General features: G+C 38.2%; 1 protein-coding gene across 2 annotated transcripts in view; it reads left to right on the top strand.

Annotated features, from left to right (window-relative positions):
- The window catches only part of LOC132400931 (ensconsin-like), a 151365-nt gene extending 138077 nt beyond the window's left edge, over positions 1–13288 (top strand). Inside the window, exons 14-18 of one of the 2 annotated variants that reach the window (XM_059982507.1) lie at positions 3614–3664; positions 3745–3814; positions 5933–6065; positions 9016–9248; positions 11469–13288. In XM_059982507.1, coding sequence (XP_059838490.1) covers positions 3614–3664; positions 3745–3814; positions 5933–6065; positions 9016–9248; positions 11469–11479 — 498 coding nt within the window. In that variant the 3' untranslated portion in view covers positions 11480–13288. The remainder of the gene's footprint in view (positions 1–3613; positions 3665–3744; positions 3815–5932; positions 6066–9015; positions 9249–11468) is intronic. The other variant, XM_059982508.1, reaches the window with a different exon arrangement.
- The last annotated feature ends 7907 nt before the right edge of the window (positions 13289–21195 follow it).

Below are 21195 nucleotides of genomic sequence, written 5' to 3'. Positions count from 1 at the left end.
AGTACTAGGCCTCCTCTCAGGCCGAACGCTAGGTGTGCCGAACAGTGGCCGGTCCTGAAACCCCGAGAACAGGTCCCATACCTGCAAAGAACTAAAGTCTGTGTGTAACTCTAGGTCGGGTTCAAGAGAACCCTGAAAGGGAAAATTAAAGATGGAAATAGAGCGAAGATGCAAGCAAACGAGTCGCCGTTTAGTGCTATCTTAACTCTGCTGTAAATTTCTGAGGCAGGTGTTTTATGTTTACATGGTTTGTTCTTTTTTCCTGCAGGCAAGGGTGTTTGATGGTCTGCTGTTTTTAATGGGTTCTGATGGCCTTCTTTATTTTGTGCCTACCTGTAAGGAGACAAATCTCAAGGCTGCAAATAGTATACATACTTTGATAATAAATATGCTTTTGTACTCCTCGGTCTAAATACACTGTGTATTTAATACTCTGTGTCGGCTTCCTAACCAACAGACTTCATAGGATGCACAAATACTCCTCCCCTCCCCCATCACCCTCAACACCAGTGCCCCCAGGGCTGTGTGCTAAGCCCACTGTTGTATCTTGGTACATGTGACAGTAATAATCCAGTTCCAAATACACCTAAACTGTAAGTAATCATGGTCCTTCAATATTTACATTTCAAAGAAGGAGCAGACGTACTGAAACAAAACATGCTTAGAAACTCTGCTGACACACATGACTTTACATCCAAACACCTGAGTGGTGGGACTCATCACCAACAACAAGAGAGGAAGTGGAAGAGCTCGAGGCCTGGTGCCAGGCAAATAACCTCTTCCTCAACACCAACAAGACAAAGGGGTGGTTGTTGACTTCAGGAGATTTTGCAGCACTCGCGCCCCTTTTTACATCAGTGACACAGTAGTGGAGATTGCAAACAGTTTCAAATTCTTGGGAGTGCACATCTCGCACGACCTCTCTTGTTCCAGAACACATCCTACGCAATCAAGAAAACTTGCCAATGGCTCTATTTTCTGAGGAGGCTGAAGAGAGCTGGGCTATGCACATCTAGATTCACTTCCTTCTACAGATGCACAGTAGAGAGCATCCTAACATGCTGAGTCACTGCATCGTATGAAACTGAGGGTTCGACAATGAGTGGTCAAAATTTCCCAACGCATCATCACCTGCCTACCTGCCATCAAGGACATATAGACAGAAAGGTGCTGGGAAAAGGCCAGCATGAAGAATCCCACCCCCCTGCTCATGAACTCTTTGTCCCACACCCATCAGAGAGGAGGCTCTGTAGCTCCATGTCATACTCAAAAAGTTACTTTCCCCAAACAGTAAGACTGAACAATACTTCTACCCTCTAATCTACTACTTGTTTTATGTATAGACACTTCTGTACCTAGCATCAGTTTACGTACATATGATCTAGCTATGTATATAAATTATCTTATGTATATATGTCTATTATTGTTGTGTTTCTTTGTTTCTTCAGATCCAGAGCAACAATATTTTCATCCTCCTTTACACTAGAATACTGGAAATTATATTAAACAAAGCTGAATCCTGAATCATCTTTCAAGTCAGCAAGTGAATGAATGCTGATTTGAAAGTTCCTTTCCTTCAAAAGTGCAAAGTAAATTTATTGTCAAAGTACATAGATGTCACCATATACAGCCCTGAGATTCATTTTCTAGCAGGCATACTCAATAAATCTAGTAACAATAATAGAATCATTGAAAGAACATATACAGTATAGAGAATGTATAGAGAGATGAAGAGTCCTTGAAAGTGAGTACATGGGTTGTGAGAACAGTTCAGTGAAGGGGTAAGTGAGTTTGAGTGAAGTTATCCCTTCTGGTACCTGAACCCCATGGTGTGAGTCCCAAAGCTCCTGTACCTTCCTAATGGCAGCAGCAAGAAAGAAAGCATAACCTGGGTGGTGGCGTTCCCGATAGTGGATGTGGCTTTCCTGCAAAATGCTCCACGCAGATGTGCTCAATGGTAGGGAGGGCTTTACCTGTGACGGACTGGGCTATATCCACTACTTTTTGTAGGATTTTCCATTCAAGGGCATTGGTGTTTCCATACCCCAGTCTGTAATGCAACCAGTCAATATATTCTCCATCACACATCTATAGAAGTTAGTTAAAGCTGTAGATGATTAATGGTGAATCATCTCAAACTCCTAAGGCGGTCTTTTAAATTATTTGGCCTGTGCATTTGTTTTACCCCAATGCCTACAGATACATTGAAGTTTGGTGAAGTGTATGCATGTTCCCTTGCAAACCAGATGGAAAAAGTCCTTCACATGAACAGTCATGCTTGTTATAATTATTAAGCATGTAGGAATGACTCGAAATTGACATTTTCTATGCCACCTCAAATTATATAAACACTGACTGAAATAGTTTGAATATTGAGAACAGTTCTAGTCATCCAATTGAAGAAGTGCCATACAATAGATACAGAGAGGATTCACTACATTATTCTTCAAAAAAGATATAATCTTAAGCAGAATTTAGGGAATGGGGTGGGGGTCTACTTTCAATGGAACAGAAACACTTAAGTGATTGAATACAGGTATCAAATTTGAAATGGTTTTAAAAAACAATAGTGACAAATTATTTTCATTGGTGAAGGGGTAAAAATATATTCAAGTTATCAGTGAGACATATGAAAACATCACTTGTTTTCAAGTGGTTTATTTACTGCTACCTGAAGTGAATAATTATCTAATTTTACAAAGCAATCTTAGAAACATAGAAAATAGGTGCAGAAGTAGGCCATTCGGCCCTTTGAGCCTGCACTGCCATTCAGTATGATCATGGCTGATCATCCAACTCAGAACCCTGTACCTGCTTTCTCTCCATACCCACTGATCCCCTTAGCCACAAGGGCCATATCTAACTTCCTCTTAAATATAGCCAATGAACTGGCCTCAACTGTTTCCTGTGGCAGAGAATTCCACAGATTCACCACTGTCTGTGTGAAGAAGTTTTTCCTCATCACGGTCCTAAAAGGCTTCCCCTTTATCCTTAAACTATGACCCCTCATTCTGGACTTCCCCAACATCGGAAACAATCTTCCTGCATCTAGCCTGTCCAATCCCTTTAGAATTTTATACGTTTCAATAAGATCTCTCCTCAATCTTCTAAATTCCAGTGAGTATAAGCCTAGTCGATCCAGTCTTTGGGTAACCCCAACCATAGACTGTTACGGCTGCTTCCGTCTGGCAAACGGTACCACAGGATTAAAGCCAGGACCGACTGACTGTGGGACAGCTTCCTTGCTTCTTTCTACAAGCCATCAGACTTTTAAATTCAGATGTCTGTACATTGTGACGGAGTCATAATGCAAAGAGTTTTACTCTCTCATCTTGTGGGATGGATGTAAGATTTAAATAAATTCTAATCATTTATTTGAGAAGGGAGAAAAAATTTTAAAATGAGTTTAAACTAAATACACTTTACTGAGGAGATTATACCTCTGTCACTGTAATTGGCTGAATAGTGACGGCCTTTGAAATAATTTTAAACAGCATTTTATCATATGTCACTTGTTTTTCTTTAGGTACTAATTTAAAATAAAACGCTGTATTGAAACAAACTCTTTCTTAAATAAAGCATTTACTGTGTTTATTGAATGTGTATTTTCCAGAGACTTGAGCAAATTATGAAAAGAACAAGAAGGTCCAACACTTCTGAAAAGGTATCCTCCACTTAACCCACAAAGTTTGTGCTACTTCATTTACAGTTTTGGTTCATACTTAAGTTCTTTTCTTCTAACAGAAGGATAATCAGTTAAGTTCTACAGAACAGAGAAATGGGGAAGATCCTGCACAAACAATACTTGATGAAGGTAATGTCGAAACACTAAAATTGCATTGCTGTATAGTTGTGTGGTTATGCACTCCTGCTTTATATTATGATTGTCGTGGTTTCTTGAAATAACCAGGAGACGCAGAAGATTCTTCAAGAAGTTTAAGCCTTTATTTGCAAACAAAAGCTGAGACAATTAATGAGCGTGTCACTAATTGTCCGCTGAACCCTAGTTCACAGTATTCTTTATAGTAATTTCTTATCTTAGTCGAATTAGCATACCCCGTCTCCTATCTCAGTTACATTAACATACCCTATCCGCTTGCAACGCTTATCACCAGCACATTAGCTTCTCCGTTCGCCACCAATATTTCTGCTCAGTAGCCCGTACTTGCTCTAGTCTACTCCTTGGAACATGTGTCCCCCTTGGTCCCCATTCCATCACACCATTCCACGATCCCGTCTACCACCGTTATCTCTACATTGCTTACTTTCACTGTTAGCTATATTCTCAAGGCATTGATGTGTTCAATAGTACAGAGACAATACAGAGATTTCATTCTCCTACTAAATTGGATTCATACATAGCAAATAGCAAACACAAAGCTGGTTACATAGTTTTGGTTACACAGCAAACAATGCAACTTTATTCTCCAATATGATTTGGGCGTAGTTGTCATTATTCTTGTATCAGTGTGTCTGTTGAAATAAACAAAACTGTGCCAGTATTGTTAATGAGACATTGTAAAGATTTAGCATGAGAACTTCCTTCCACAGAATATCTAAAGAAGTTACTGTAGGAATCTGGAACAAAAAGCAAACTGCTGGAGGAATTTACCAGGTTAGGCATCATCTGTAGAGGTAAATGGATGTTTGATCTTTTTTGGATTGAAACTTCTGTCCTGATGCAGGGCTCAACCCAAAACATCATCAGGACAGCGGTCTTAATCCAAAACATCAACCATCTTTTGTCTCCACAGATGCTACTTGAACCTGAGTTCCTCCAGCAGTGTGTTTTTTTTCTCAAGGAATTTGTGTTTCCCTTCATTCAGTATTCAGTTACAATGCATTGTAAATCAATTACACAGCCAGAAATAAATACTGTATGCATTTACTATCACCAGATATGGCACAGGACTGACTAGCTCATTTGTAATCCTTCCTACAACTACTTCTCACTGACTTTTCTTTTAATTTAATTTTATTACAGACCCTCCATGTCACTCTATCTTGTTTATGGAATTTAAAAATCTTGAATCCATTTTATCACCTTTGCAATTCAGTATGGCTATTGCCCAATGAATCAGAAAGAAATGTGCATAAAACACTAAGCAGGGTAATGCAATCCATGGGGAGCAAACAAAAATCAGTGTTTTAGGTGAAATGCCCTTCATAAAATGTCAGTTTATTTTTCTGCCCATGGCTGTTGCTGACCTGCAGAGTTTCCAGAATCAAAAAGCATTCTCAGTATCTTTACTGTTCATGAAATTCTACAGTATCCTTTGACCTAGTATCCCAGTATTTATCATAAAGTTTTCTATTAACATTCAAGTGGCTAAGATTGAAAGCAATGTCAATGGAAGAATTAAATTGTGACTAAGTATTATGTGAAGCAACTGGGCAAAATTTTCTTGTGAGAAAAAGTTTTGCCAAATTAATTTCTGTGCTGGAGATTTCCATGTTTCCAAAATGTAGCTGGATATCTCACAGGAATTCATAAATCTCACTTGAGGTCAATCATTTTGACCTCATTCTTCTAAATGGATGGAATTTTGTGTTTTATCCAGATGGTTGTGATGAATCATGTCAATGATCTCTTAGAATTTTTGACTTTGAAAGTACATGGTAAGTCATTTGGATTATAGTTGTTCCCATTTATTGATAGGGCTGTATGGAATTTTTTGGGAAAAGTCAGTTAGGCAGCCTGAAGATATCTTAAAAGCCTAGGGATGCTGATTGTTGGGAGTGGGAAGGAAATGGTATACAGCACAATTCCTAGTGTTGGATCATTTATGCCCAAAGAATTTTGTGCTCTAAGTATTCGTTTTATATATAATGTTCTTTCTACCTCCGAGGTGCTGCATTATACTATTGTAGGTAAAACTTACTTGGTCCTTTCTTATTGTAGTTAATAAGATGTCTTTACTTTATATTCCAGCAACCAACCAGAACCCTGATTACATAACTGAAACAAAAGCAGTGTCAGTGATCCCTGAGGAAGAAACCAATAAGCAGTCAGAAATGGGCAATAATGGAGAGTTTGCAGATCAATCGCAAACAGATGAAGAATGGTAAGAGCAGTACTAATTCACGAATTAGTTTTTTCAAATATTTAAAAATAGTTAAATTTTTAACTAAAATATACTAAAAGGATGCATAAACTGGATGATCAGATGGGTAAACTGGTTTGCTAATTTGAATTCTTGAATCAGTAAAAATATAAGAATCACTGAAAAATCTGACCACCTTTCATTTTGGTCACTTGTATTCATTCTATCACTTGAGATACCTTGTGTGCATGATTTCACTCTTAACTGTTTAGATGATGTAGCCCATACTAGACTTCCATGTTAGGATTATTTATTAATCATTCTGCTGCTACGCATTTGTAGTTTTTTTTATTATTCTGGAATGTGAGCTTCACTGGAAATGCCAAGATTTTATTTTCCACATTCGTTGTTAGGCTTAGGTCAAACTGGGTTAAGTGTAGTAGTTTTGCATCCCTGAAAAACATAAATGAGCCAAATGGATTTTTTGGGCAACTAAATCATTTTTGTTGCTAAAATTAGTTTACATTCCAAATTTATTTTGTTACTTGTTTTGGAGTTCCTCAGTTGTCATAGGAGAACCCCAATTTGTTTCTGAATCAGTGGTCCAAAATTCAGGCTTCCAGTCCATTAATTTGATCACTTTTACTCCAGTGATTTTTGATGCTAGAGGATTGTATACATGTTAAGCTCATTGCTAGTTGTGAATAGGAGTCCTTTCTTACTAAAACTGCTTGATTTTGTGTGATTTTGATTACCTTTTTGTGGCATTTTGGCGTAGAAGTACAGTGTTTATGAGAGTGACTCAGCCCTTTTCCTTCCCACTTCACTCATTAAGCATTTTGTTCTTTATGTTTGGCCTTGATTTCTATTTGTATTCCTGCATTCTCACCAACTAAGATATTTCTGAAATAAAATATTGTTACAAAAGTGATCATGCTGTCGCCTCAATACATTTTAATTACCTACATTTTACATTTTAATTATCCTAGTGTCAGCAGTTACAATGAAGGTTTCAGCTTAAAATGACGTCTCTTATTCTTCTCCATTGATCCTGACTGACCTGCTGAGTTCCTCCAGAATTTTGTGTGTTACTCTATTATCAGCAAAATGCTCTTAAATTATATTATCTTCATCATTCTTTATTCACTCATTTAAAAAATCCTGTTTTTCTGTTTACCTATTCCATTCCTTTTTTCTGGTAGCTGTCTGAAATCAAAGTGGGCAATTGATGTCGTATTTCATTACAAGTTGATTTTTAGATTATGTACCTATGTTGTCACTGAATCCACTGACCTCCACTTCTTTTTGAATTAACGTTTTGTATGATGAGATGCACTTTTCACAATCTCTTGTCATGCCTTGCACCTTATTGTCAGTGCACACTACGCTTTCTGTAACTGTAGCACTTTATTCTGAATTCTGTTGTTTTACCATGTACTACCATAATGTACCAATGTAATGAAATGATCTGTATGGATGGCATGTAAAATAGTATGCCATCCATACAGATAAACTTTTCCTCAATAAATGTAATTATTGTACCTCATTTTATTTGCCCCGAAGATCCCATCCAAGTTTCTGTTATCCACAGATCTTATTGTTTCAGTCTTCTCATGGGCACCTTTATTTATACACTCCATAAATTTGTTCACTCATTTCTTTAATCCATTAACTATTGCTCACTGACTTGTATTGATTTCTGGTTAATCAGTGTTTTTTAAATATCCATTGATTTCAATGGACTTTAGAGGTTGCCTCATCCATTATTAGTCACTTCCTAAGACACATATTTCTGCAATTCCCTCCCATAGAATCTCTTTCACCTTTTCTATTTCCTCCCTTAAGATTAACCTTAAAACAATTTTTGACAAAGCTCTTAATCAGCTGCTCTAGTGTCCCTCAGCAATAATTGTTTTCTCTTTAATAATACTTGTGTGAAACAATTTGCAATGCTTATACTATATTAAGAACAATATAAAATGAGTATCGTTGAGCTCAGAAACATAGTGGCCTCCTCAAACAACTACCCAGACAATGTACTTTTTGCCAGGAGCACCACAGCTATTGCAGTTACACCTTAACATTTTATGTTTAATCTCCTAGACACCAACTATATAACACTGTACTTATTTATCACCATTCCAATTTTAGGTTTGAAGTTGTAGACATATCTGAATTTAAGTCATGATTTTCTGTACCACAGATTTAAGTAATTTGTAACCTAACAGAATCAGTCAGATTTATTTGTGGCAGTACAGTACAGACATAAAAATCTAGTAATTACAAAACTAGAAGTGCAAAAGGAATAACAAGGTCAGAAATCTGATGGCTGAAGGGAACAAAGTAAAAAGTTGAGTGTGGGTCTTCAGACTCCTGTACCTCTTCCCTTTTGATAGAAACGAGATGAGTGCATGTCCATAATGATAGATGCCACCTTGAGATGCTGCCTCTTGAAGCTGTCCTCAGTGATGTAGATGGTTGCGCCCATGATGGGTCTATAGTCCTTTGCAGCCTCTTGCTGCCCCTTGCAATAGCTGGAAAATTCCAGATAATCCTGAGTTGCAGACCAAATATTTGAATGAAAGAAGAATTAATTCTAGCTGTAATTATACCAATATCTTATTACTAATTTTGATTATCTGTAAATGACCTCATGCACAGTTTGGAGACAAAGAAGTGTCCGTTCAGTTGTTACATTGCTTCCCCCTATTTATGTTGTTCCACCCAGTTGTCTGTGGCAACCTTGTTTTCATTCTTTCTCAGTTCTGATGAAGTTCCTTTGACATGAAATTTTAACGATTGCTTTTTCCACAGAACCTGCCTCACCTGCTGAATTTTTCAAGTATGTTCTGTAATTATTTCAGATTTCCAGAATCTGCAGTTTTTACTTTATTCTCCTTCTGATACCAGAAGGATATATAAAGTATACTTTATAAAGTATGTGATATATCCTTTTTGTTTAACCCCATAGTTCTTCTGCTCAGAAAATTATCAGAGAGAATGGCATTCCCATGCAGGATGAAAGCTTTGAAGATTACATTGATCTGTCATTTGGAATAAAATCTCCCAGAGTAACTACAGAACCCATTAATAATTGTCAGGATGAAGTTGGAATTCCTGTGAATCCAGTTATTGCATTTGAGGAAAATGGATCCATGGAGTTATTAACCAAAGTAGATGGCATTCAAACTCAGAAAACAGCTGGTATGAAGTCCTTTAACCCTGCTAGTATTTAACAAGTTAATAAGGTCATAAATGTTGATGTGGTCACAACCATGTTGTGAATCCAAGGTAATAATGCCTATTATGATTGCATGAGACCAATAATGGGGCTTTAAGAATGGAAGCCTAAGCTAGAAGAATCAATTTTCTTGAGGATTGGGAGTTTAAATGATTATGAACTGATGAAGCTTTGGAGAAATTTGACAGTGTGAATGATAATTGTCAAATGAACTCTATTGGAAGCCAGCATGGTTCACCAGCTCTAGAGCAGCATCTAAGAAGATCTTGGTTCTGATTGGGAAATTATAGTAGAAGGAACATTACAGACGTAGCCTTCCATCTAACTTGTATTTTAATCAATAATGCAAAGGCGTGGTTTGACTTCACATCAAAAAATCTTAAACTGTAAAGTAATTGTTTAAACAGCCTTTGATAAAAGGCAAAACTGTTGAATCATCATGAAGAATGAAGGGGAAATTGATCTTTTGCATATGAAATACTTTACACCTAGCAAAAATGTTATTTGACAAAGTTGATTAAGTTTTACAAAAACAATTACTTTAAAGATGCGAGGGTATTGGTAAGTGAGATGAGTAGCTGCCATTACTGGACTAGCTGAATCGCTTTGTGAAGAGCCATCTTCTACACCTGTGCAAATGGGAGAATGGAATAGAGAATGCGCTGCTGGGTTTAGATGAGGAAAGTTGAGTTTCTATTTATCTATTTTGCATTCACCCTATAGAGTTCAACTGATTATATTTAATTGTGAAATTCATCATGTCAAAATATTAAAATGAAGCCCATCTTTAAAATTATACACCAACATCTTAGTGCATAATAGGAATTCATATTTGTTTGGAAGGGACTTGGTGTTATTGCAATTTTTCTGAAATCATTGATGATAGTATATTTAATTGAAGAGAAAACTATATTTAGTGAACATTTCTTTTGAAAAGAAAATTCTACTTGTATTTGTAATGATTACTAGGTTCAGTCACCTATAATAAACTTCACTTATTTAATGGATTTTTTTCATCATATACTAATTCCCTTGATTTAAAATCTGTGCTGAAACATACCAAAAATAAATTAGTGGGTATCTAAATATCCCTGCTCTAAACTTCTTCTCTCCACCACATCTTTGCAGCAGGTCACAGTTAATTCATTCAAGCTATTTTCAAACTTGAAAGAGTAGTACAAGGTTAGGGCAGGATTCTTTAGTGTGGAGGAACAGAGGGATCTTGAGTCCAGATACATGGATCCCTCAAAACTGCTGCAAAAGTTGATAGTGTGGTTAAGAAGATGTATGGTGGGCTGTCCTTCATTATATTTGGGGTTTGAGTACAAGAGCTGTGAGGTTATGTTACAGCTCTATAAAACTCTTGTAAGCCACATGGAGTATTGTATTTAATTCTGATCACCTCATTATTTGAAGGATGTGGAGGCATTAGAAAGGGTGCAGAGGAGATTTACCAGGATTCTCCCTGGCTGAGAGAACATATCTTATGAGGAAAGGTGCAAACTCAGGATTTTCTCTTTGGAACGATGGAGGATGAGAGGCAACTTATTAGAGACATGTAAGATTATGCAAGGTGCAAATAGTGGAGAGCCAGCAGCATCTTTTCACAGGGAAGCAGTGGGCAATACCAGAGATCATCCATTGGTGATAGTGGAGGAAAGTTTAGGGGAGATGTCAGAGGTAGGTTTTTTACACAGGAAGTAGTGGGTACCTGGAACGCATTCAGGTACTGGCAGAGGCTGATACGATAAGGCCATTTAAAATACTCTTAGGTAGGCATCCCTCTTGGAGGGTTATGAGCTGAAGCTGTATTCCCATGTTCCATTCTCTCCACTTCTGTTCATAAAGCAATAATGATCAAACTAAATCTCCATGTGTGGTAGGAGTGTTCTGGAGCAAGTAAAACTGACTTTACGAAAAATGAGAAAAATGAAGTAACTCCCATCAAGTTCTGTGCATGTGTATGCCTCAACTTGTGATTTACTGGATGCTACAAAAGAACTCTGATTTTGGAAAATTAATAGATTTGTTTTGAATGATGCTGTTTGAACAATGAATTAGATTAATGTCTGATTTCAAACTTGAGTATAATTATCCCCAATTAAATTTTAAATAAGTTCCATATTCCTATTTCATATTTTGGCTTGCATTAATTTTGCAATCCTCTATTGTCTGTCTTCCAGAAGTCATTTGACAGTGTTGAGCAAGAACGACAAAGTGTGGAGTTCAGTGAGCACGCTCAGAATAATTGGGAATTTGTTGTTTCACGCCATGAAGAATTGCAGTGCAGCCTTTCTAAGATCCAGAACTGGAATCTAACCACAACAGTGAGAACAGGAATAATAAATATGCAAAATGTGGGTAGAGAGAAATTCATCATTGCTAACTGAGCTTCTAGTTAATTCTGATCACTGGTTAATCTTGCTTAGTATGCATTGTATATAAACTGCTTTTCGAACATGCTGCTTCAGGGAATTGGCATTCTTTATAATAAGACAAGAATGACAATAGCGATTTTGTGATGGTGCAGGGAATTACTTTAAGTTAGCAGTTCCTTTATTTGTTTTGGAGCACTTATTACTTGAATAAGCCTTGTTGTGCTGCAAGTAGTTGACAATAGGCATTGAGTTATAAACCAATTGGTTTAATATGGCACAATGAACTCAGCTGAGTTCCACATAATCTCTTAAATACTAATAGAATTCTTTTAGAAGCTTCTCTTGTTACCTCCTTTTCAGAACCTTTTTTAACACCAACTATGAAAAAAAAATGTTGAAATAGAGAATATTAATTTTTAATAGTAAATCTGTAATTGATAAATAATGCACCCATTTTACATAAGATGGTTATTAAACTAATTTTGGGCTGATGAATCATTTAATGAAGTATCTCAATGTATTGATACTGGTTCAGTTTGTGAGCAGACAAGTAGTTATAATGACTTGTGATCTGATAAGATCATGATATAAACTTAAAATGACTTAAAGTTATATATATAATCTCAAGAAACCTGGTATTTAAGAAAGGCATTCCTTGTCTGTGACTTCAACTTACTAGAGTTGGAGGATTTAAATTTAACTCAATTACATGTTACTGCGCTATCTCAAGTTTAGATATTGCTGATAGAGAGCATGACAAAAAACTTTGCACTTTCTTCCCTTTTTAAGTACTACTGAAATTATTGCAGGCGGAATGAAACATGTTCAGGTGTCAGCTTGTTTTTTTCTGTCCTAAGATAAAATGCCTTCACAGAAGGATTTCTGTTGCAATTGGCCAGAGACTGAAATGAGTATGTTTAGCAGTTTCACTTAAGGCCAGATGGTATATTTTTTTGTGGCAAACACTTAATCTAATCTTTGAAAACCTTCATCCATTATGAATGATAAAAAAGCCATTTAGTGGGACGTTCAGTGATCACTGCATAGTTGCATAGTTTGTTCTATTTTTCTGTATTGTCTGTTCATATCCATGTATATAGAAATTATTTAACAATTACTTTAAATTGTTTTGGCTTTAATCTGTGTAGATTATGTACAAAAACATGATTTTGAGTTACTATTTTAAAATTCTAAATTAATTTGCAGTTGTATAGGGATAGTTGGCTCACTGAACCAATCAGATGTGATTATTGTTAATTTTTACAAGGGGAATGTTCTAAATTTAATTTTTCTAATCCAGAGAATGCTGAAAATTTGACTTTCAGTTTTTTTGGTACCTTTTGTCTCATTTAAATATGCTGGATTAAATGAGCTGCATAAGATTTTGAATATTAATTTGAGGATGCCCAGCAAGACATTTTTCTGTATGAGAAACTAGAACGAAAGGCTCAGTAAAATCTGCATACGTTTGAAGAGAGGTGACCTTTCATTTTCCATTATTATGCATTTCCCCATCCCACCTGATTTTTGTAACTTCAAAAGATTGAAATTTGGAGGAGAAAAGTTTGATAATTTACACAAGTAAAATGCAATAAAATAGTTTGTGTAAACAGTCTGTGTGGCAATATCTATTTCTGGTGGACTGATTTGAAAACTTTGTCTTGAATGCACTTTGCACCATTTTGAATTACATTACAATTCCACTTTTACAACATTGAGAATAAAGAAGCTCTTGTGTACATATTGTGGGCTTTGCTAATACATATGCTGAAAGTGCAACAAAATCTGTTCTCAATCATCGTCATTTGTCTTCACTTTTTTTCTCCTTGCTGCTCTAATATTCCCTCATTAAATTTTGTTTTCCACATAACATTGTATTTTGAACAATTGAATTTATAAACTGAGACTATAACCTTTGTTTCCCATTCTAGAAGATCAACAAGAAAGTGATCATAATATCATTGCTTTTGTTGTCAGCTTGTCTTTAAGGCACACACTAAATAAATGCCACTTCACATTTTAATGAAACGAGCAGTCATTAGGGAGCGTGCATAACATGATTTTAAGAACAAGTATATCTTGACCATTAGATCTTATTGCAATCTGAATATTTCCCTCTGGCACAATATTTTTCCCATTGTACCCCCCCCCATTATGCTGATCAATTTATTACCAATAATTTTTCAGAATATAAATACTGAAGGCTGCTTTTATGATGGTGCTTGGAAGCATAACACATGGAAGCATAACACAACAGTTGAATTCTGTCCACTATTAGCAAATCCTATAAATTAACTCAATTCTCTTGCTTTCTATTTAATTTGGTTTTCATGCACAGGTGCATTGCAGAAGATCTAAAATTAGAAATAGTTTGCAGATTACACTCTGGTTAGGTTACATCTGGAGTACTGAATGCAGCTCTGGTCACTCCATTATAGGAAGGGTGTCAAGGCTTGGGGGATTCTGCCTGCATGTACTATAAGGGAAGGTTAGACAAACCCGAGTTATTTTCTCTGGCATGGCAGAGGCTGAGGGGAGATCTGATAGATCTTTATGAGAGGCATAGATAGAGGGTTTTTTCTTGTCTAATACCAGAGGCATGCATTTAAGGTCGGGGGAGTAAGTGCAAAGGAGATTTTCAGGGCAAGTGATTGGAGAGTGATGGGTGCCTGTAAATGCACTCACATGGTGGTGGTAGTGAAGACAAAATAGAGGGATTCAAGTGGCTCAAAGTACAAAGTAAATTTATTATCAAAATGCATATATGTATCATCTATGACCATTTTCCTGTAGGCATACTCAATAGATCTATAGAATAATAATCATAACGATTAGTGAAAGGTCACCCAACTTGCATGTTCAACCAGAGTGTAGAGGATAACAATCTGAGCAAATAAAAAAGAAAGAATAATAAACAATAAATATTGAAAATATGCGATGAAAAATCCTTAAAAGTGAATCCACTGGTTGTGGGAAGATTTCAATGATGGGGCAAGTGAAGTTATCCCCTTTGGTTCAAGAACCAGTTGGTTAAGATGTAGAAACGGTTCCTGAACCTGGTGGTATGAGTCCTGAGACTCCTATAACCACCTTCATGATGGTAGCAGTAAAAAGAGAGCATGTTAGGTTTGTTCCGGAGGTGGGGTGCCGTTGATGGTTGCTGCTTTCCTGTGTCAGCATTTCATGTAGATTGGCTCAGTGGCTGGAGGGGGGAGGCTTTGCTCTACTTTTTGTAGGATTTTGTGTTTGAGGGCATTGTTTTTTCCACACCAGACTATGATGTAGCCAATTGATATACTCTCCACCATACACCTATAGAGCTTTGTCAAAGTTTTAGATGCCATGCTGAATCCCTGCAAACTCTAAGGAAGTAGAGGAGCTGCCATGCTATCTTTGTAATTACACTTAAAGATTCATTTTATTGTCAAAGTATTCATGTACAATACAACTCTGTTAATCATCATCTCCAAGGAATACAGAAAAACTGTTGTGGAATGAAGAGACATCAATCCCTGCCCCCTCCCTTTCACAAAAAAACGGATTGCCCACATGGAAAAACACCAACAAGCAATTCAGACCCCAAATCCCCATCCCCTCCTCTCACAAAAAAATAACATTATGTAACCATATAACAATTACAGCACGGGAACAGGCCATCTCAGCCCTTCTAGTCTGTGCCCAACGCTTACTCGCACCTAGTCCCACTGATCTGCACTCAGCCCATAACCCTCTATTCCTTTCCTGTCCATATACCTATCCAATTTTACTTTAAATGACAATATCGAACCTGCCTCTACCACTTCTACTAGAAGCTCATTCCACACAGCTACCACTCTGAGTAAAGAAATTCCTCCTAGTGTTACCCTTAAACTTTTGCCCCCTAACTCTCAACTCATGTCCTCTTGTTTGAATCTCCTCTACTCTCAATGGAAAAAGCCTATCCACGTCAACTCTATCAGTCCCCCTCATAATTTTAAATACCTCTTATCAAGTCCCCACTCAACCTTCTACGCTCCAAAGAATAAAGACCTAACTTGTTCAACCTTTCCCTGTAACTTAGGTGCTGAAACCCAAGTAACATTCTAGTAAATCTTCTCTGTACTCTCTCTATTTTGTTGACATCTTTCCTATAATTCGGTGACCAGAACTGTACACAATACTTAAAATTTGGCCTTACCAATGCTTGTACAATTTTAACATTACATCCCAACTCCTATACTCAAATGCTCTGATTTATAAAGGCCAGCATACCAAAAGCTTTCTTCACCACCCTGTCCACATGAGATTCCACCTTCAGGGAACTATGCACCATTTGTTTTACTGCATCTTTCAATGCCCTATCATTTACCAAGTATGTCCTATTTGGATCATTCCTACCAAAATGTAGCACCTCACACTTACCAGCATTAAACTCCATCTGCCATCGTTCAGCCCACTCTTCTAACTGGCCTAAATCTCTCTGCAAGCTTTGAAAACCTACTTCCCACCTGCTAATCGGCAACAAGAAAGAAAACCTGGAAAATTGGAGACCAATTTAAACTACTGACTAATAATCACATAAATCTCAGAAATTCGAAAACATCCTTCTGTCAGTATCGAGGATGGTGGCTGCACGAACTCGGTTCTTCCATAAAGAGTGACGGCCACACCAGGTCTGAACATCACAGCACCCACCTGCTGGCCACCGTTGACCTCATGGCCTCCATACTGGGGTCTGCAGGTGAGGAAATCTAGGGTCCAATTACACAAGGAGGTATTGAGGCCAAGGTGTTAGAGCTTATTGATTAGTTTTGAGGGGATGATAGTGTTGAATGCTGAGCTGTTTTCAATAAAGGGCATCCTGATATATGCATCTTTGCTGTCTAGATGTTCAGGTTGAGAATCTGCTGTGGACGTGTTATCCCGGTAGTCAAATTGGAGCAAATCTAAGTTGCTTCTCAGGCATCACCAACCTCTCAAAACACTCCATCACTGGGGATGTAAGTGCTACTGGCTGACAGTCATTGAGGCAGGTCACTGCGCTTTTCTCGAGCACCAGTGTAATTGAAGCCTGCTCGAAGCGGGTGGGTACCACACACTGCCGAAGCAAGAGGTTAAAGATCTCCGTGAACATTATAGCTAGTTCAACAGCACGGGTCTTTAGTACTTGGCCAGGTAGCCCGTCTGGGCTGAATGCTCTTCATGGCTTCACCTCCTGAAGCCTGCTCACACGTCAGTCTTAGACACTGAAATCAAGATGTGGGAGTTCATGATGGTACCTCTATGCTCTTAGGGACGTGAATGTTCAGGAAATGGAAGGTTATGGGTCTTGTATAGGCAGAAAGAGTTAGTTTGGTTGAGTTTTTGGTTACTAATTTAATTGGTTTGGCTCAACATTCTGAGCTGAATCTCCTGTTCCTGTGCAGTACTTGCCTCACTATTAGACTGACAGAAGACACACCTTTCCGAGAGAGGTTTTGCCGGTTAGCACCAGTGGAGGTTCAAGATGTTTGGAAGCACCTGCTTACACTGAAAGAAGCCAAGTGATCATGGGGCAGGGGACCTGAGCCACTGGCAGGTACAAGTGATAGACAGGGGAGACATCCTCTAGTAGACAGGAAAGGTCACGAAAAGTGCCTGAGGCTGAAGAAGCTGACAATGAGATAAGGTCTCAGAGAATCAGGCTGACCCATGATGAACCGGAGAAACAGTGTTAAGTCCATCCCAATGGTGAGATATGTCACTTCCATTTACAAAGGCATTGGGAGTCCTGAAATCACAAAATTAATTGTGTCATTAAAAATGGTTTAATAAGTCCTAAAGACATGAGGACATGACTATTTTTGGTGGTGGGGGGAGGGTGTAGTATAATGCCCTCGTTAAGATTTCCACTGCGATGCTGTGAGATTGTTTATATTAGCAGTTTTCTGTAAAAGCAGTGTACCATTCTGGAAAGTGTGTTTTGACTCAGGCTAAGATAAGGACTATGTTGTCCAACTTAGGAATGCTGTGTCAGCCAATCGGGATTGTGGGATGTGGGAGAAGTTTCGAGAGAGTTGTGGGGAAGAGTTTTCTGATGGACAGCAGCCTGGTTTGTGTTTTTTTTAGCAGAAGCTGCAGAGTGGGGCACAAGGGAAGATGCTGCAGAATGCTTTTGGAAGGAGAGTTCCCGTTGCAAGAAGTGCTTTGTGCAAATGAATGGCTCCAAGGAAAAAGGGCCAATACTCCTGAGAGAGGACTAGTTTGTTCAAGATGGATTCAGAGGGAAGTTTGGAATGTGGCGGGTGCTTTCACGCAAGCCAGCATGTGAGTAAAGGGATACAGCCCTGAATACTCCAGAGTGAGCTCCACATTGGACTGGTTTAATTGTAATGGGCCCTTTTCCTTTTAACTATTTGAAAAAGCTGAAATTGATTAAGTATACTCTATTTATAATTGTATGCAGTGTACGATCTGTCATTTCTTGCCGATTGATAATTGTGTATGGGCAGTATTTACACAGCATTCACTCAAATTGAGGTTCCTTTCATCAGAACATCACAATGATCCTGTTTGGTTGAACCTCAAATCATACCGATGCTAGATGTATATTGTTCATGAAAAGTGGCCTTCTCACCACTAGGCCACGTGACCATTAGCAGAGTTAGCTAATGAGCCAAATTTGCATACAAGCCCTTAGTGAGAGGGTTACATTACTTAACATTTTATTGTTAAACTGGAAGAACTGAAGAAATCTAAATGTTATTCCACTGTCTTCAGCTTGCAGCCAATAGAACCACATTCAAAACCAGCAACCAAAAGCTACTTTCTGCTTCTTAGTGTATAAAGCCTAAAAGTTTAGCTTAGTTAACTTGACTTATTAAAAGATGTGTGCATACTTGTGCAATGCCCTGGATAAGATTTCTACTGCTTTGCTGTGAGGTAATTTTATTTTAGCAGTTTTCTGCAAAAGCAGTGTATCCTGTTAGTAATAGTGTTTGTCTTCAGCTGAAGATAAGGAGCCATATTTTGTCAGTCAGCTGTAACTTTCTGCCTGGTGGAAGATTCAGGAGAGCTGGGCAGGATCAGATTTCCGAAGGACAATAGTCTGACTTGGGGTCTTTTTGCCAGGAGCTGTGGAGCAGGGCACAAGGGAAAATGCCACAGAATGCCATTTGAAGGAGAAACCCCATTGTAAGAAGTGCTTTGTGCAGATGAATGGCTCCAAGGAGGAAGGGCCAATACTCCCGAGAAAGCCAGTTTATTCAAGACGGTCTTTTGGTGGGAAGTGCACAGAGAAGAGCACCAGGGAAGATACCTGGAGGATCCCACCGAAAGGGCGAGACCCTATTGCAAGGAGTACTTCACAAGACAAAGGATTCCAAGAAGGGAAGTTCTATCTGTGGTTGGTGATGAGAATTAAGCGCCTCAAGTAAAGTTACTACAGAAATTATCTCTAATGTTTACATGGGCATTTAGACTGGTTTAGCTGTAAAGGGCCCTTTTTTTTCTTTCTTTGTTACCAGCTTGATAAAGTTGAAAATTGGTAAATATACTTTCTTTACAATTTTATGCTGCTGTACGATCTGTCATTTTTTGGGCTACCGATAACAATGTATGGCAGTATTAAACACAGTATTTGCTCAAATTTCCTTTAATCGGGATATCCCAACTGTTTTGTTTGGTCAAACTCCAAATCATACCCTAGACATATATTGTTTATGAAAGGTAGCTTTCTCACTGCTGAGTCACTTGGCTATTAGCAGAGTTAGCTAGCGGGCCAGGTTTGTATACAAACCTGGTGAGAAGATTTGTGGGGGCTCATCCGGGATTTCAGATACTATTTGAATGTTGTCTAAGGATTGATTAAGTGGTTTATTTGTTGTTTAAGCTAGCATTTAAACTAATGTTGGTGGAAAGTGAGGTGTGTTGTAATTAATGGACTTTATTATGGATGCCACGAGGGTTAAGGTTTGGTGCGATTTGAAGTGGTTATCCACAAGTAATGCTTGTGTTCTGAGTGGAATGGATATTCGAATCCCCAAATGAATTGCTACTGAATTCTGTAAAAGTAAGGTGGAAAGTTACACTGGTTGAACAGTATTTTGACCAATCAGCTGATAAGGATACCATGCAAGTCCAGGCTACCAATGACATGACTGAAGTCGTGCTGCCCGATAAGATAGCGGAGCCTGGAGGGTGGGACCATGGGAAGTCCAAATTTTTAGAGAAGGTGGGATGTAGCTGAGGGTGGAGACTTTAAAGACAAGTTGTTCTTGTTTCTGCAAAGTGAAGGAACGGAGGTGTCTGATGTGACAAGCTGAAATAAGTCCTTCAGTTGTTGATTTAAGTTCTGAGCAGGTTTCAGCTATTACATCTTTGGTTGATAAATTTCAAAGAGTACCTGTGGAGAGCCAAAGTTATTGTAGGCTGAGAATTTTCTCTGGAGTTAAACCCACACTCAATGGGGAAGGGGTCCTAAAGGCAGAAAACCCATTAGCTATGTCAGCTGATTACCTGCAAGCTCTGGAAAATGCTTTTGGCACTGCTGAAAGTGCAGCCAATCTTAGGATGAAGTTCAGACACAAATTCCAGGAGGAAGCAGAAAAGATGTCTGCCTATCTTTTCAGGTTGGAGAAACTGCTGTATTGTTTGTGCCACAAAGGGGGCAGTCAGCTGTTTGAAAGAAATTGCTTGAGGATGGAGCAAGTTCCAAAGGGTGTGCTGTCACATGATGTGATTGCGCTATGTATTTGAATGACCCGCTTTCATCTTTTACTGAGTAACTCAGAGAAATTAGGAGGAAAACATGATTGTGAAACAGAACGTTAGCAGAGTTAGCTAATGAGCCCAATTTGTATAGGAGCCTGGTGGGAAGGTTACACTTGAATGAATGAAACTAAATTATGCCATCATTCTATGAGCATCCCAAAAAAATCCAACTTCAGTCTGAATAGATCAATGGACTAAAAGATCTATGTAAAACTTACCTACCTAAGATAGACAGTCAAGAATACTGGTGGATAACTTGCTAACTATTTGGCAGAACAGGTTCATTTCAGTCAAGCATAGACTAACATACTAACATGAGGTGGGGGTTTGGCACTGTTGATCAGAGATAGTGTCATGGCTACAGAAGAGGAGGTTATGGAGGAGACTCTATGGAGTCTCTGAGGATGGAAGTTAGGAATAGGAAGGGGTCAGTAACTCTAATGGGTGTTTTTTATAAACCTCCCAATTGAAACAGGGACATTGAGTAGATAGGGAGACAGATTCTGGAAAGGTGTAATAATAACAGGGTTGTTGTAGTGGGAAATTTTAATTTCCCAAATATTGATTTGCATCTGTCTAGAACAAGGGGTTAAGATGAGGTGGAGTTTGTTAGGTGTGTTCAGGAAGGTTTCTTGACACAATATGTAGATAAGCCTACAAGAGGACAGGCTGTACTTGATCTGGTATTGGGAAATGAACCTGGTCAGGTGTCAGATCTCTCAGTGGGAGAGCATTTTGGAGATGGTGATCATAATTCTATCTCCTTTACCATAGCATTGGAGAGAGATAGGAACAGACAAGT

This window comes from Hypanus sabinus, chromosome 10 (assembly GCF_030144855.1).
Source record: "Hypanus sabinus isolate sHypSab1 chromosome 10, sHypSab1.hap1, whole genome shotgun sequence".
Lineage (NCBI taxonomy): Eukaryota > Metazoa > Chordata > Chondrichthyes > Myliobatiformes > Dasyatidae > Hypanus > Hypanus sabinus.
This window is presented reverse-complemented; position numbering and strand designations above follow the sequence as displayed.